General features: G+C 36.4%; 1 protein-coding gene and 1 pseudogene across 3 annotated transcripts in view; both read right to left on the reverse strand.

Annotated features, from left to right (window-relative positions):
* The window catches only part of ADAM9 (ADAM metallopeptidase domain 9), a 177,435-nt gene that overhangs the window by 78,883 nt on the left and 79,554 nt on the right, over nucleotides 1-18,998 (reverse strand). For all 3 annotated transcript variants that reach the window (XR_011498901.1, XM_070500114.1, XM_070500115.1), the window contains exons 12-14: nucleotides 10,725-10,896; nucleotides 2,596-2,688; nucleotides 1,412-1,607 (exon numbers count right to left, since the gene is read on the reverse strand). Coding sequence is in view for 2 of the 3 variants with exons in the window: in XM_070500114.1 (XP_070356215.1) it covers nucleotides 1,412-1,607; nucleotides 2,596-2,688; nucleotides 10,725-10,896 (461 nt within the window). In the remaining variant the exon portion in view is untranslated. The remainder of the gene's footprint in view (nucleotides 1-1,411; nucleotides 1,608-2,595; nucleotides 2,689-10,724; nucleotides 10,897-18,998) is intronic.
* On the reverse strand, nucleotides 3,225-4,711 carry LOC106838944 (chymase pseudogene; annotated as a pseudogene).

Genomic DNA, 18,998 nt, shown 5'->3' on the forward strand with positions numbered 1-18,998 from the left:
CTTCTGACCAACAGGCTGTAGATTGGAGGTTCCTACAATCCCCTCCTTCGGTTTAATTAATTTGCTAGAGAACTCAGAGAAACATTTTACTTACTAGATTACTGGTTTATTATAAAAGGATATAACTCAGGAACAGCCAGATGGAAGAGATGCACAGAGCAAGGTAAGGGGAAAGGGCACAGGACTTCCATGCCCTCTCCAAGTGCAACACTCTCCCTGAATCTCCACATGTTCACTAAGCCAGAAGATCTCCAAACCCTGTCTTTCTGGGGTTTTATGGCGGCTTCATGATTGATTAATCAGTGGCCTTTGGTGACTAAACTCAATCTCGGAGCCACTCTCCCCTCCCTGGAGGTGGAAGAACTGAAAGTTCCAACCCTCTAATCATAATGCTGGTTCCCAGGCAACCAGCCCCCATCCTTAGGTTACCAAGGGGCTTTCCAAAAGTCACCTCACTGACATAACAAAAGAAACTTTATGACTCTCACCACTTAGGAAATTCCAAGGGTTTTAAGAGATGGGTGCCAGGAACTAGACAAAGACCAAATATATATTTCTTATTATAAATCACAATATCACAACCGTCAGCACTGCTCTAACTAAAATTACAATTAATCCATATTAAGAGGATGGAGAATGGCAAATAAGCCTGAGTATGATGAGAGTTGACAAGAGTTGAGAGAAGAGAAGGAAGGAAACTAAATTCTCATCTTGCATGGTGAGAAAACAATAGTTAACACCTATAATGAAAATATCAAAAAGCAGCATTACCAAGAGATTATCTAAAGACCTGGAGCAAGTAATAAAATAGTCAGCTAGAAAAGGTAAAAGTGGTTGCTTCCAGAGATGGGGATATTAGCTGGGAGTACACTTTATTTTTCCATAAAACCTTGTAAATAATTTGACTATAACCTAAATGTACATATAATTTTGATAAAAATGAAAACTTCAAAAAAATAAAAAACATCCTAAATACCTATCAGTAAGAGAACAGATTCCATTTATATAATGGAATATTCTAAGGCACCACAACCTAAATGTATCAATACCAATGGATCTCAAAAGCATTTGAATGGACCATGAAAACAGCAGACCTTCGTGTATAATCCCATACTGTTTCCATAAATTTACTAAAACTAGAATAGAATACTGTGTGTAGATATATGAAACATCATTCATATACATAGGATACAGAGGTGAGAGAGAGAGAGTAAAAGCAAAAATCACCAACTGAATCGCGACACATCAAATTCATGAGCATGACTGCCCATGGAGAAGGAAAGAGGGAGATCTGACAGGAGAAAAGAAACAGGAGAACTTCAATTTTAGCAAGAATGCTTTAATTCCATTTGTAACAAAACTAAAGCAAAAAATAAAACCAAAGCAATCAATTATAAATAAAATATCTTACTTGGGCCAAAGATGACTTGACACTGAGCATCATAATACTGGCACACGCCATTGTAACAATAGGCTTTGTTATTCTGGCAAGGATTTCCATTCTGAATAAAAACATCGGGCTGACAGAACTGAGAAGAACCATTGCAATATTCTGGAAGATCACATTCATTGGTTTTTCCTCGGCATAAAGTACCTCCTGGAAGAAACTAGGGTAATAAAATTCAAATTGAACAGGAATATCAGGACAATTCCTACAAATTGCTCAAATCTGAAACCACAGTATTCATATCTATAAAGAGTGCTAACAACAACAAAAGATTAAATAATCCAAAAGAAAAAGGAACAAAGGCCAATAATAGGTAATTCGTAAAAGTCATGAAATATGAAAAATGAATAAACATAACTTCATTGATAACCAAAAGCAATGCAAATTAAACAAAGATATAAAAGCACTCTACATCTATCAAACTAACCAGGATTATAACACTTGCTCACAACTAATGCCAGCATGAAGAAACAAGCATCTGATTACACTGCAAGTACAGACTGACGCATTTGCGGAAGGTATATAAAATGTGTGTCAAAAATTTTAATATGCATACTCTGCCCCAACAATTTTACTTATAAACAAAAATTGGAAACAAACTTAATGTCCATCATTAGTTAACTAAAGAAATTATAATACAGCCATACAAAAGAGTACTAACCATATAATCATGTAGACCTACAGAAACGAAAGGAAAGTCCACGGCATCTTACTGAAAAAAGCAGGTAGTAAAAATACGTGGATCTGGGTTTACCCACTTACCCACACACACCTATACACATATACACACTCACATTTGTATAGGAAAAGTGACTAAATTAATAACAAATTATCAACAATGGCTACCTGAGGAAGGTAAAATGATAGATGGTCCTTCACTGTCTACTTTATATACTTTGCAATTGTTAAATTTTTAATTAAAAAAGCATAGATTACTCTTAAATCATAAAAAAAGTGTTAACTTAGGAAAAAATTTCACTAGACTATGTCATAAAAGATTGTGACAAAATTGCAAACAAGCGGCATCAAATTTTTCATATAATCATGTAATAAAAATAGAGCTCTTACAAATCAGAGAAAACAAATTTTGAAATACACGTATTTTTCCTTTTTTTATTTTTTTTTCCAAATAGGGAGGAATTCCTTACCCGACAGTCTTTACAACAGTCGCCATATGCACAGTCAGCAAAAGATTTAAGCTTACAAGTACTTCCTTCGCAACAAGGGTCCAATTCACATTCCTATGAAGAGAAAATGACTGTCAATAAAGAAATGAGTTATTGTCATCAACATCCATCAATAAAATTCTTACCTTAGACCTAAAATCTACTTCTTTCTAACCTGGCTAGAGCAGTTACTCTCTGGAAACAGTCACTTAGTATCCTTCTGGATTTATCAATGACTCTTTAGGTAAAACTACTTAGGTCTCAATATATTTCAAAGGACTGAAATCATAGAAAGTACGTGTCTTTGTCTGCTAGGACTGCCAGAGCAAGACAGCACAGACTGGTGGCTGAAACAAACAAAATTTATCATGCCACAGCTCTGGAGGCCAGAGATCCAAGATCAAACTTCCAGCCTATGTGGTTTCTGGTGAGGACTCTCTTCCAGGCTTGTAGGCAGCTGCCTTCTTGCTGTGTGCCCACATGGCCTTTCTTCAGGGTGTGTTTAGAGAGACAGAGAGAGAAAAGACAAGTGAGCTCTCCCATGTCTCCTCTTCTTTTTTTTCTGGAAGCTGGGTCTTTATTGAGGTTTACTGAGAATTCTGTGACCTGGATGAAACTTCTTGAAGTTTAAGGATATGATAGGACTTCAGCAGGAACCAGAGGCAGCTCCAGAGTGAGTGGCACAGAGAACCTCCTCAGGTCCACTTCCAGATTTCCCCTCAGGCTGGTCCAGGCTCCAGGGTTAATTCCCCTTAAGAACACTATTGATCCAGGGCTGGCACTGGGAAATCTGGGTGAAGACAGCAGAAGGCTTTGCATCCCACCATCCACAAGAGACAGTGCCCTGGGCTATCCCAGCACACAGAAGAGGACGCCCTGAGTCTCCCTCAAATGTAGATTTTGTCTTCCTGGGATTGTCAACACACAGCTGGAGATTGTGGTCAAAAGTTGTGAAGTGTCTGCAGGCCTGGGGATCCATGAGTGAAGTGTCTGCAGGCCTGGGGATCCATGAGTCTCAGCTTCACCTCTTTTGCACTACAGTGCCTGATTCCTCCACTTCTGTTATTTCCCAGCCAGCCACCTGGCACATTCTCTGAGGAGGGATGAAGTTGAATTGGGGTGGAAGGGGAAGTATCCCCACAGCCAGCATCAGGTTGGCTTTCTCCTTCAACTTTAGTAGCTCGATGTCATGGCAAACAGTAAAGTCATCATATTTTGGATGAGAGAATTATCTTATGACCTCAAGCTTCTGCCATGTGTCTACTTTCTCTTTTATGTTATGGGTTCCAAGTGTGACCGTTATAGACCTTCAGGCTTAGTAAGCAGCCGTCAGCACAAAGTTCTGTCTTATCAGGAAACCACCACAAGTCACCAGGTCATCTTGGGGAGTGACAATTTCCAGGTGGGCCAGGTAGGAGTGGGAGTGCGGCTTACACTCTGTGACCCCAATGATCTCTCCAGTTTCAGCTGTGGAGCACAGGAGAAAGAGCAGCAGGGGGAGAGGAAGATGATGCGTCTTCTCAGAAAGGCTGCCCAGGGTAGGCGCTACTTCTACTGTCCAGTCTTGGGTTTTATAACTCCCAGCAAGCAAGGGAAGGGCAGAGCTGGTAACCACAAAAACTGCATGGTCATGTTTTCCAGGGGTTTTTGCTTTTTATTGAGGTAAAACTGGTAGATAACATTGTATAAACTTCAGATGTACAACATTATAATTGGATATTTGTATATACTATAAAGTGATCATCATCATAAGTCTAGTTACCATCCATCAGCATACAATTCTAGTGTCTCTTCTTATAAGGACGCTAATCCTATCAGATCAGGGCCCCACCCTCAGGACCTCATTAAACCTTAATCACTTCCCTAGAGGTCCCATCTCCAACTACAGTCACATTGGGGTTAGGGCTTCAACATACAAATTTCAAGGGGACACAACATTCAGTCCATAACAGTATGTTTAACGATCACTGGAAAGCAAGCTTCCTTGAACGCATTTCTCTTCATGCTTGGGGGGTCTGATTTCTCTGCTGGGTGGTCTTCACCTTATGTGAACATTCTTTGTATCTAGCTTGGCTTCTCTCACCCTACTCTGAGCCATTACAGCTCTCCACACCTCCCCAACCTCCCACCCACAGAGATACCTACTCTCCTATGTGCCAACTAATGTCTTCAGGTCTGAATTGTTTGAGAAGGGAAGGAGATGGGGGAAGGGGAGAGAAGACAGGGGGAAAGAGGAGGAAGAGAGACGGTGCAGGGGAAAGAAGCTTTCTCTAATGTTTGAAGAATATTTTTGCTATGTATAGAATACTAGGTTGACAGTTTTTTCCTTTCAGAACTGTAAATTTGCTGTTCCTCTGTCTTCTGGCCCTTCTGTTTCAGAGAAGAAATCTGCTACCATTTGTAGTTTTGTTCCACATTGTCTTCTGGATTTTTCCATTATTTTCTGTTTGTCTCAGCACTTTAATTACAATGTAGTTGGGTGAATTTTCTTTGTAATGATTCCGATTTGGGTTCTCTTACTGTTTTGGAATGTAACTCAATGTTTTTCCTTAATTTGTATTTTCAGCCATTGTTTCTTTAAATATTGTTTCCCTCTCATTCTCGCTCTCCTCCTGGGATTTCACTTATGGTTATATGAGACTATTTGATATTGCTACATGTCCCTGATGCTCTGTTCTTTTTTCTTTAACCTTTCCTATTTGTTCTTTAGATTCGATTATTTTTTTTTCCTACTTCATGTTCATTGACTCTTCTTTTTTCTGCCATCTTAGTCTATTATTAATTCTCTCCAGTGAATCTTTCATTCATTGGACTTTTCAGTTCTATAATTTCCATTTGGTTCTTTTTTAGTTTACATTTCTCTGCTGAGATTCCTTATCTGTTTACTCATGAAGATCATATTTTTCTTTAATTCTTTGATGATAAACAATGAAATACATTCATAGCAGCTTTATTCATAATAGCAAAATGTTATAAACAATCCAAATGTCCTTTGATGGGTGAATGGTTAAACAAACTCCAGACAGGACCTCTGGGCTGGTGAAAATAACAGCATAAACACTATTCCAAGTTCTTTGCAGTAATAGCCATACAATGGAATATTACTCAGCAATAAAAATGAATGAAATATTAATACATGCAGCAACCTATATTAATCTCAAGTGCATTACACTTAGTGAAAAAGTCAGTCTCAAAAGGTTACGTATTGTATAATTCCATTTATATAACATTATTGAAATGGCAAAAACACTGATGGAGAACAAATAAGAGGTAGCCAATGGCAAGGATAAGGGCTGGAGTTGGGGTAGGTGTGAATACAAAGAGGTAGCAGGAGGGAGCTCTTTTGTGATGATGGAATAGTTCTGTATTTTAATTGAGGTAGTGGTTACATAAATCTATATATGGGATAAAACTACATACACACACACACACACACACACACACAAATGCAGGTTAAAAATGGTAAAAACTGAATCAAGTCTGTAATCTAGTTAAAGTACCAATGGCAACATCCTGGTTTTTATAAGATGTCACCTTTGTGGGAAATTGGGTGAAAAATACATTTGCAACTTCCTGTCAGTTTATAATTATTTCATAATAAAACTTTTAAAATAAATGAGCTATAATCTATACCTAGTGCCATACAAAAAAATCAAGTCAGAATGGATCATACACCTAAACGTAAAACCAAAAACTATAAAGCTTCCAGGAGAAAGCCTTTGCAACCTTGGATTAGGCAAAGATTTCTTACATATAACAACAAACGCACAACACATAAAAGCACAAATTGATAAAATGGGTTTCATCAAAATGTAAAACTTCTACTCTTCAAAAGATACTATTAAAGTAATTAAAAGACAAGCTACAGGTTGGGAGAAGATATTTGTACATCGTATATCTGATAACGGACTTGTAAGCAGAATATAAGAAGTACTCTCAAAACTCAATAATAAGAAACCAACCCAATTTTTAAAATGGGGAAAAGAATTTAACACAACATCACCAAAAAAGATACACAGATGGCAAATAAGCACATGGAAACATGCTCAATGTCACTAGTCATTAGGGAAATGCAAATTAAAACTTCAATGAGGCACAACTTTACACTAATAGAATGGCTAAAATGGAAAAGACTGACCACATGAAGTCGCAGCAAGGGTGTGAAAGAACTAGAACTCTCATACACTAATACTGGGAATGTTAAATGGTACAATCACTTTGGAAAACAGTTTGAAAATTTCTTGAAAAGTTAAATATACACCTACCATATGATTCAGTCGTTTCACTCAGAAGTATTTACCCAAGAGAAATGAAAACATAAGTAAGTCCACATAAAGACTTGTATATGAATGTTCACAGCAGCTTTATGTGTAATAGCCAAAAACTGGAAACAATCCAAATATACATCAACAGATGAAGAGATAAACAAATTGTAGTATATCCATACTACTCAACCATAGACAACAATAAAAAGAAATGAACTACTGACACAGGAGCAACACGATGAACTGCACAATAATTATGCTGAGTGAATGAAGCTAGACAAAAAAGAGTCATTCCGTTTATATGAAATTCTAGGAAATGCATACTAATGTATAAAGACGGAAAGCAGATCAGTGATTGCCTGAGGAGGATGGGGGAACAAGGGGTGAGATGAAGGGACTACCAAGGGTCACAAAGAAATTTTTGGGATGATGATGCGTTCATTATCTTGATTGTGGTGATGGTTTCACATATGTTTACATGTATCAAAACTTATCAATTTGTATGCTTTAAATACGTGCAGTTTACTATTGAGCAAATGTTCATAATTGCCTATTATCTTTTACTTTGTCTTGACCAAACTTTAGTAAGGCCCCTAAACTCTCCTTGTCCCCACAAAAAAAGTGGAAAGTGCCCCCGCACCCTCATCAGCTTCTCTTGGAAATCAGCTGACCACAGCAGGTCACTTTCCTATCAGACCTCATTGGTCCTTGCCCCTTACTTATCCAGCTTCCCCTTAAGACTCGGCTTACCTCTGTTTGCCCCCACCTTTGCCCTGTAAAGGAAGACCTTCTTCTGTTCGACTGTGAGATGCTTCAAGATTTATGAGATAAGAGCATTCTCCCTATTACAATAGTCTTTCTTCCGAATAAAGCCTTTCCTTATCTAAGTCCGAATTTGCTTTTTGACATTGTTTTCAATTATACTTCAATAAAACTGTTAAATTTTTTTCAAAACTACTGTGCAAGTCAGACAGATGGCCTCATAAAAGAATGGAGAATCAGGAAATAGACTATGTATACAGGAATTTTGTTTATTATAAAAGTACTACTTTAAGTGTTTTTGCAACAACTGATCATTAGTGGATAATAGTTAATTCTCTAACTCACTCCACATGAACCCCCCTCAATTAAAGAGCTAATATAAAACTTTTAAATTAAAGAAATACTAGAAGAAACTATAGAGGGATTATGATAATAACCTTGAAACAGGAGTACTAAAAGCCTGATCAAAACACAAAATTTAAAAAGTCTTAAGAAAAAAAATTGATAAAGTTGCCTTCACTTAAATTTTAAATTTCAATATAATAAAATACATCATATGAAAAGCTAAATGCCAAAAGTGAGCCCTAACATAAACTACAGACTTTGGGACAAAATGACGTGTCACTGTAGAGTCATCAATTGTAACAAAGGCACCACTGTGCGGCAGGATGTGGACGGTGGTGGAGGCTGCGCGTGTGTGGGGACGGGGGGGATACAGGAACTCTTGGAACTTTCCATTCAGTTTTGCTGTGACCCTAAAACTGCTCTAAAAGATAAAGTTGATTAATTTTTTAAAAAGCCAAATGGTAAGCTACAGACAGAAGGGAAATATTAGAACATACACAACGAAGGACTTTGCCTATAATATACGGATTTCATCTAAAAATCAATATAAAAGAAGAATCAATAACCCAACAGAAAAATTGACAAAGGATATAAAACAGTAATCATAAAAGAAAATTATGCATTTGGCTTATAAGCATATGAAAAGATATAAATTAAAACAACATCTTATTTTTCACCCATCAAAATTAAGAAAACATTTATTATCCCGCGCTGGCAAGTCTACGGAGGGGCATTGAATGCCATGAGATACCGTTGACGGAAGTGCAAATTGACAAAGCTTTTTTGTAGGAAATTTCATAGCCTCTAATAAAATTTAAAACGCACATACTTTTCAATTCAGCAATTCTGCCTTTATCTATTTATCTTAGAAAAATACTCGTATATATACACATGCAGCGTGCACAAGGACGTACTGTTCACAACAGAAAAACACTAATTACAGTAAGTAAATGCCCATCAATGAGAGTATGGTTAAAGAAATCCTTATATTGGAAAACAAATCAGTAGATTAAAGAATTATGTCTACATAATGTAATGACATAGAAAAATCTCCAAGATATATTAATAGAAAAAAAACCTCTGCACACAACATAGTAAGTCTGATTTCATTTATGTAAAAAAAAATCCAACTATTTACAAATGTACATAATGTGTATATTATGTGTGTGTGTGTGTGTATATAAACATATACAGAACAAGAGAGAATAAAGTCTAAAAAGAAACACACTAAACCTGTAAGAATGATTACCATTGCAAAAGGAAGCTAAAAAATTTATGGGGGGAATAAAAGTAGGAAAGGGGAATTTTGTTTGTACTTACTATTTCAAACTTTTTTAAAGATTGGCACCTCAGGTAACAATCGTTGCCAATCTTATTTTTTATTTTTTCTGCTTTCTCTCCCCAAATCCCCCAGTACATAGTTGTATATTTTAGTTGTGGGTCTAGCTGTGGCATGCGGGATGCCACCTCAGCACAGCCTGACCAGCGGTGCCATGTCTGCGCCCAAGATCCAAACCGGCGAAACCCTGGGCCGCCAAAGCGGAGCGTGAGAACTCAACCACTCTGCTACGGGGCCAGCCCCTTGAAACTTTTATACCAAGAAAAAAACCTGTGATGTTTGAGGGGGCAGGGGGTACATTTTTAAAGAGTAATTTTGTAGTGTGAAAGCTCAAGAAGCAAACAAAGACTATTTCAATAAGTTTGATAGCGAAGTAAACAGTCAGGAGAAAGCAAAACATATAAAATATTTAAGGAGAAAGATCCAAGAATGCCTGGAAAGGAGAAGGGCTTGGTCATGCTAACGGCATAACGTTAATTTAGAAATTAAACATAACCTCATTAGGCCTTATTTTCCTCATCTGAAAGTGAGAATACAAAAAAATATCAATCTTATAGGGTTACTGTGAGGATTATACCATGTAAGACATTTAGCAGAAGTGCCTGACATGCAACAACAGTGCGATGAAGGCCCATTACAATTTCATCATAAAATGCATACTGCTTTTCTAGAACATGAAGCCTTCTGGCAAAAGCCAGGTGTGGTCAGGTAAAGAAGCAGCAGCAGCACTTGTGGAAAAGACTGAGAATACAGTAAAGCTTACACAACTGAACAAATTTCTTTAAATTTAGTGCAAGGCTTAGGAGGAAACGGCTTCAGTGGCTCATTTTGAGAGGAGGATGGCTAAGATACAGAACAATAATAAAAATAGACATGGGCTTACAGCAATAAATGTGGGTAATACGTGTGATAGAGCAGGACACCAGTAGGTAAACTGAAGCTTAATAAGAGAGAATGCTAATGTGAGTAGCAAGAATTTTGTAATGGAAGGACTCTGGAGAATGGGCCGGCTTCAATTTATTATTGAAATGAGTTCAACTGAATAAAGATTTCTGCAACGGCAGTGCCAGAATAGTGAAAGCTTACAAGTAAAGAGCCACGGGAAAAACTGGTTAGTTCTTTAAAGCAAATACATGACTCAATGACCATAAGAGAAATGGCAGAAGGTAGCAAAAAGTAGATGAATAAACATGCTGCTTTCCTTGACACCAGAATAGACGACTCCATTAGTTATGTTCTGACCAATCCCAGGAATACATCCCCACAAGCAAAATACCTATCCTCATTTTGTCACTGAACTTTACTTTAGCTCCTATGCCAGAGTTGCTCACAGCAAGCTATTTTATTTTTTGCAAACCCTGAAGCAACTTCACAAAGCAAAAATCAAACATTACACTAACCTTAGGAGTACCACAGTCACACTCTTCCCCGGAGTCCACCAACTTATTTCCACAGAAGGGAGCACTATAGGCTTCGTCTGGCTTCGGAATATTAAGAAGGCAGCTTCCTCCTTTATTTAAAGTTAACTTCTCAAAGTCCTCTGCACTGCAACTGCTAAAGTTTCTGGAACCTCTATAATAAACATTAATAAAAAGATCTCATTGTCATATATATAAACAATGGAATACTACTCAGTCATAAAAAAGACAAAAATCATCCCATTCGCAACAACATGGGTGGACCTTGAGGGTATCACGTTAAGTGAAAGAAGCCAAACAGAGAAAGACAAACATCATATGATTTCACTCGTATGTGGAAGATAAACACATGGACAAAGAGAACAGATTAGTGGTTACCAGAGGGGAAGGCGGTTGGAGGGTGGGCATAAGAGGTGAAAGGACACAATTATATGGTGACTGACAAATAATAATGTACAACTGAAATTTCACAATGTTTTTAACTATTATAACCTCAACAAAAGAAAAAGAAAAAGACCTTATGTCATAGCAATTACTCATTTCAAAAATTTTAAGTCATGTCTTCAACCAAATGAATATTTAAAATGACAGAAAATAAGCTAATAAAAATAGAGAGAATGGGAATTAATCTCTATTTCTAATAAATATAGACCATTGTTTCAATTACTACATAATTCAGTATTTTGGTTACAATATATTATACCTCCATGAAAATATCTTCCAAACACATCACTTACATTGAAAATCAAAATCATAAATCTCATCATCAGGAGAGACCTTAAAAATTATCTATCTAATCCTATCCTGAATTAAGTTTTACTTACCTTCCATAGTAAAAGTTCTTCAAATATTTGAAGCTAACTATATGCTTCCCCAATCTTTTTTCACTCTGCACAGTAACATTCTTATGTTCCCTCACTGCCACTTACAGGGAGTCATATGAAAATAGCGTGAATGGGCAATTCCAGTGAGGGCGCACTAGAGTCATCCAGTAGTAGAACGCACAGGGGAGAACTTAAGCTTCAGTTTGAGGTTTAAATACCTTTTATGATAACTCCTAAGAATGACAGTTTATACTCTGAACGCTAGATGGGCTTCTAGAAACTCTTCAACTGCAGCTATGTGAGATTTATATGTACACAATTACACATACAATCTTGATGTATTCTACATGTTGTTGGGGGTTTTTTAGTTACTCTTTTACTCAATAACTATAAAATATTTTCAGATAGTCCTATTGGCTATTTTTACTTTTTTTTTTTTGGTGAAGAAGATCAGCCCTGAGCTAACATCTGTTGCCAATCTTCCTCAATTTTCTATGTGGGACACTGCCACAATATGGCTTGATGAGCAGTGTGTAGGTCCACACCCCGAATCCAAACCCATGAACCCCAGGCTGCCGAAGTGGAGCATGCAAACTTAACCACTATGCCACTGGGCTGGACCCTATTTTTACTTTTGAAGACTAGTGGGAAACACACCAATATATACAACAAGAATCTCTGAGAAATCTAAGTCACATTAAATTTCATCAGGGGAATATGGGGTGCCCTGAAAGAATCTGTTTTCCATTGGTTTGAGTAATGGTGCCAAAAGTAGCAGTGGGAGTGAAAACCGTTGCATTATAGCGATTGAGGAGGTCTCCCAATCTAAGCTGAGTCTTTTGCACACTCGTGGAATCTAAGAAACAGTTCCTTCGTATGAGACTTTGCCCCCTGGGTATACGTGTTACACTCTTCTTTGCTAACTGGCCCAAATCTCCAGGGAAGTAGACAGTTCTGGCTCTTTTCTCTTGGGAGTGGAGAGCAGTCTGCCTGGAACATTTTAGTACTGTTAACTATTTCACAAAAAGGTCTTTGCACGGAGGATGCTGAAGGATTTTAACAGATTAACCGGCAGAGAAAGAAAGCAGAAAGAACATGAATAATCAATTGTCTATAATAAAAAGCTAAACAAAGACAATATTTGAATTCATATGGAAAGAAAAGACTTACCACAAGGTTTTTGACAGTAACAAAAATGCTTATTTTCTGTATTCTTTTCCTGCTACTCTCTGTTTAAGAATATTTTGAGTAGGAGTCCTTTTGTACAATATCATTCATTCAACAAATATTTGTCAAACATCTATTATGTACAAGGCATTCTTCTTTTTGCAAGGGATAAAATAGTAAAAAGAAGCAGACAAAAATCCCCACTCCTGTGAAGGTGACATTCTAGTGAGTGGGACAGACTACAAACATAAGGAAGTAAATTTGATAGTATATGAGAAGATAAGAGCCATGGGGGGAAAAGCTAAGCAGGTGAAGGGGATGACCTGTGCAAGGGGTGGGGGGGGGGGGCCAGTGCAATTTTTAAAAGAGCAGTCAGGACAGACACTCCATACATTGTGACAATTGAATCAAAACTGGATATCTAGGGGGAGAACATTACAGGGAGAAGGAAGAGCAAGTGCAAAAGCCCTAAGGCAGTAGCCTGCTCCACAAGTTCAGGGAACAATAAGGAAGCCAGGGGGTTGGAATGGAGTGAGCCAGGGAGGGAACGCATAAGGAAGAGCCACAGTCAGAGAAGGTGGGAATAGGCCATTGTAAGAATCTGACTTTTTACTGTGAGTGAAATGGGGAGATTCTGGCAGGGGGGATGAGACAGTGGAAAGTGTTGAGCAGGACGAACATGATTTGACTTCTGTTTTGATAGAATCACCATGCTTGCTATGTTAAGCAGGAAGACCACACAGAAGGCTCTTTCAGAAATCCATTCAAATGATGATGATGGATCAGCAGGGTATCAGCGGAAGCACTAACAAGTGTTTGGATTATTTATATGTTTTAAAAGAACAGCCATTAAAACGAAGAATGTGGGGGAAAAAAGAGAGATGTCAAAGATGACTCCGAGGCTTTCATCCTGAGCTACCAAAAGGAAGGTGTTACCATTAACTGACATGGGGGAGACTGTGGGTAGAGCAGGTTTTAGGAGGGACAATAGTAGTTTGAGTCTAATAGACATCAAGTGGAAATGTCAAACTAAAGTATACAATAATAATTTGATAAACAAGAGACTTCCATTTAAACAGAGGTTTGTAATTGTTTTTTATTTCCTATTATTGGTCTTTATATGGTCAGTACAGTGTCTGCCACATAGTACACATTCAACAATGTTTTCTGTTAGAATATATTAATCAGCCAACAGCGATGGCAGTTGTGCAGACATACGCATATTCCTATATTTGAGTCTTCAAGTTTAATCTACACAAAGTCCACCACTTCTAAACAGGTTATTTTTAAATAAGCCTGTTGTTTTACAGATGGAACACATTTTCTCATAGAAACAATGCTTTAAATGTTTGATCCTAAAGCAATCTACAAAAAGAAAGTCTGTTTCACCCACAATGAAGTTGACTATAGTACTGAAGAGGATAACAAAATCATAAGCACTTCTGGCACTTTTTAGCAGATGGAGATAGTAACAAACATCCCCAGGTTGGCCTTCAGCAATGCTTTCGAAGCTAAAATGAAAACATTCTTGTCCTAGTCATCCTTGGATGGCACCTACAGCAATAAGAAGGATAATCTTTCTCCTGATACTTGGCTTGAATAGCAAGTAAAGTTTTCCTACTCTTCTACCTATCACTTCTGGGCAATAGGATATTAATTTAAAATATCTCCTTATCTCTTTTCTCACATCTAGGTGAGTCTCCCAAAACTGCTTCAAAAGGAGATAGATGTGACTGAGAATAACGGAAATGGTCTACCAGAATATGATAAAAAAAAAAAAAAATCAACTATCATGTAGAACATTCTTTATACCAATAATCTAGAAATAACCAGAACACATTCCCACCATTAACATCCTAACACCCACAGCCTAGAAATAGGAAGACCTAAGAGAAGACTCTAAGTGATGGCACTTAGATTTAAAAAGGAAAAAAAAAAAAAAACAGAGCACTCTGATTTTGGAGACCTTTGGTGTAGGTGGCACTGAGGGGGAGTTAAGAAAGCCATTTCTCCAGAAAAATACCTCCCAGGAAGAGCACCTTACAGTTCCAGGAATCCAAGAGCTGTGTGTGAGAAGAACACTACCAGGTTGCCCACATATCTTAAATAATAATGAATATCATGTTACAAAGTTAGATTATAACTAATATTTACCAAATAGCATATGAAGTAGAAGGTGAAAAATCTGTCCTCAAAAGAATAAGATTTAACACCACCAAGGATAACAAATTCCTACTTGTCAAATTATTCTTGCCAAAAATTATTCAAATACAATGGCCAATACATTATCAAAACACAACATAGAGACACAAGATACTATGATAACCACTATGAGAAAAAGAGACACTATAAAGAAAAAAAAAAGATACAGTCCAATAAAGTCTCCAGATACTAGCATTATCAAACAATAACCAAAAAAAAATCCCTGCTTGCTACAGTCAAGGAGAAGAATGACAAGCATGAAAATTTTAGCAGGGAATGAAAATCCACAATATAGGAGATTTGAAAGAGAACCAGATAGAAATGTGGCAAATGAACCATAAGGGGAAAAATTAAGAATTCAGCAGATAGGTTTAACAGCAGACTAAATACAGATGAAGACAGGATCAGTGAACTGAAAGATGTCAAAAAAATTACCCAGAAAGGGGCTGGCCTGGTGGCGCAGCAGTTTAGTGCACACGTTCCACTTTGGCGGCCCGGGTTTCACCAGTTCAGATCCCAGGTGCGGACATGGCACTGCTTGGCAAGCCATGCTGTGGTAGGTGTCCCACATATAAAGTAGAGGAAGATGGACACTGATGTTAGCTCAGGGCCAGTCTTCCTCAGAAAAAAGAAGAGGATTGGCAGCAGTTAGCTCAGGGTTAATCTTCCTCAAAAAAAAAAAAAAATTACCCAGAAAGAAACACAAAATGATAGAAAATATAAAAAGAAAGAGTAAGAGACAAAGAGCACATTGTGAGGTCTCACACACAGTTAGTGAGAATAACAGAAGAAAAAAGACAGCAAATATGCAGAAGCACTATGTACAGAGGCAATATGTGAAAACATAATGACTGAGAATTTTTCACAACTGACAAAAATTATCAAACCACAAACCTTTAAACTCAAAAAACCCTAAGTAGGATATGAATGCATATTTTGTATGTGTTTCTGCATGTTATATATATATTTTATATATACATATATACATTTATTATATATACTTACAAATATATTTATAAATATATTACACATATTTATATATATATAATATATATATTTAACTTGAACATGATAGTGAAACTTAAAAAAAAATTAGGGTGGAAGATGATACTCCAAGCAATGGTAGTTGAAAGAAAGCAGGTGTTGCCATACTTCCACCAGACAAAACAGACTTCAGAAAACAAAGGTAACAAGAGACAAAGATCGGCATTATATAATAATAAAGGAGACAATCCACCAAGAAGACATAAACATTTATTAATATATATGCACCCAACATAGGAGCACCAAAATATATAAAGCAATTGTCAGACCTCAAGGGAAAAACTGACAGCAATACAATAATACTATGGGACTTTAACACCCCACTTACATCAGTGGACAGATCATGGAGAGAGTCAACAAGAAAACATCAGCCTTAAATGACACATTAGACCAGAATGACTTAACAGATATATATAGAACAATTCCATGCGAAAGCCGTAGAATACTCATTCTTCCAAGTGCACATGGAACATTCTCAAGGATAGACCATATGTTAAAATATAAAACAAGTCTCAATAAATTTAAGAAAACTGAAATCACATCAAGTATCTTTTCTGACAAGAGTATGAAACTATAAATAAATTACAAGAAGAAAACAGGGAAAATCACAAATTTGTAGAGATTAAACAACATGCTACTAAACAACTATTGGGTCAATGAAAAAATCAAAGGAGAAATTAAAAAATACATGGAGATAAATGAAAATGAAAACATCACATACCAAAACCTATGGGATGCAGCAAAGCAGTGCTAAGGAGGAAGTTTATAGCAATGAAGGACTACCTCAAGAAACAAGAAACACCTCAAATAAACAATCTAACCTTAACCTACAGGAATGAGAAAAAGAAGAACAAACGAAGCCCAAAGTGAGAAGGAAGCAACATGGAGGCAAAAAAAAAAGAGTGAAATACCAACATGCTGACAGAAAATAACTGACAATATAGAATTCTATATTCAACAAAAATATCCTCAAGAATGAAAGAAATAAAGACACTCTCAGGAAAAAACAAAAACTAAGAGATAGTAAATACTATCAGACACACACTAAAGGAAATTCAAAAACAGTTCTTCAAGGACGTTAAAAAATGATACCAAACAGAAGGTCAGAGATGCAAGAGGATCAAAGAGCAACGGAAGTGATCAATATGCAGGCAAATCTAAATGAATAGTAATAAACAATGCTCATTAAACATTAATAACAAACAATGATAACAATATCTTTCTGGCACATAGCTATACAAGTCAAGAAGGGAATTTGTTGTTAGTGCTATTGAGTCAATTCTGACTCCTAGTGATCCTGTGTACAGAGAAGCAAATGCCCTGTTTTGCTATCCCATCCTCTCATCTTCTGGTGTTATATCAGACGATGCTCCACTGTTATTCATAGCGTTTTCATGACCAATTTTTTCAGAAGTAGGTGGCCAGGTCCTCCTTCTTAGTCTGTCTTAGTCTGGAAAGTCTGCTGAAATCTGTACACCATGGGTGACTCGCCATGGGGTATTTGAAATACCAGCATAGTTTTCAGCATCATGTCAAGACCACAGCCACCACAGTATGACAATCAACAGACAGGTGGTGTGGTTCCCTAACCTGGAAATTAATCCAGGCCTCGGTGATGAGAGCACTGAATCTCTGCCACTGGACCACCATAAGAACGGGAGAAAAGGAGTTAAACTGCTCCAAAGTCCAAGAATTGTGTAAGGAAGGAAATGATTTAATATTAGATACAATAAATTAAGAACATGTGTTTTAATTTCTAGGGTAACAGCTAAGAAAAATAATATAATAAAAGACTAAATAAGTTCCATTCTAATAGAGGGGAAATAATGACTATCGAAAACACACTACCAATACAAAAGAAGAAAGAAGACTTTTTTAAAAAGAACCTAAAAGAAGACAAAAAAGACATTATAAGATGGTATTTATACTACTACTACTGTATTTCATTAATCCTAAAACATATTTTTTATACATTTAAAATACTCTGAAATTGGGATTCATCTTACAATTAAAGTATTAATTTAATTGGCACCATTTTTTCTTTTTTAGTGATATGTAAGGGTATATCTTATAATCAATGACATCTACATTGCAATAAATACAGTATAGTACTAATTACATTAATCATAAGTAAATTAAGTGATACAATTAAGAGACAAATATTGTTAGGCTGGATTTAAAAATAAAACCTAAATGCATGTTGTTTAAAAGCATACACCTAAAACAGTAGGATAAAGAGAAGTTCAAAGTAAAAGGATGAAAAAAATACACTGTTGACATTACAAAATATATCTGGGGAAGCTAAATTACTATCAGGCAAAATTGACAGTCCTAGCCAATGCAATAAGAAAAGAAAATGAAGACATACAGATTGGGAAGAAAGAAATAAAACTGTCTTTGTTTGCAGAAGACATGATCATCTACTCAGAAAACCCAAAAGAATCAACAAAAAAATTTCTGAAACTAATAATCGATTATAGCAAGGTTGTAGGATAAAAGATTAATTTACAAAAATCTATTGCTTTCTTATAGTTCAGAAACAAACAATGGAAATTTTCAATTAAAAACACAATACCATTTATATTAGCAGAAACAAAGACAAAAAAACAAAAGAAATATTTAGGTATAAATCTAACAGAATATATACAAGATCTATGAGGTAAACTACAAAACTCTGATGGAAAAAATCAAAGAAGATGTAAATAAATGGAGAGATACTCCATATTCAAGAACAGGAAGATTCAATATTGTAAAGATGTCAGTTCTTCCCAACTTGATCTATAGATTCAATGCAATCCCAAACAAAATCCCAACAAGTTATTTTGTGGACATCAACAAACTGATTCTAAAGTTTATATGGAAAGGCAAAAGTTTCAGAATAGTAAACACAATACTGAAAGAGAAGAATAAAGATGGAAGACTGTCACTATCTAATTTCAAGACATACGATAAAGCTACAGTAATCAAGGCAGTGTGGTACTGGCAGAGAATAAATAAATAGATCAATGAAAGAGAATAG

The sequence above is a fragment of the Equus asinus genome, chromosome 27, assembly GCF_041296235.1.
Source record: "Equus asinus isolate D_3611 breed Donkey chromosome 27, EquAss-T2T_v2, whole genome shotgun sequence".
NCBI lineage: Eukaryota > Metazoa > Chordata > Mammalia > Perissodactyla > Equidae > Equus > Equus asinus.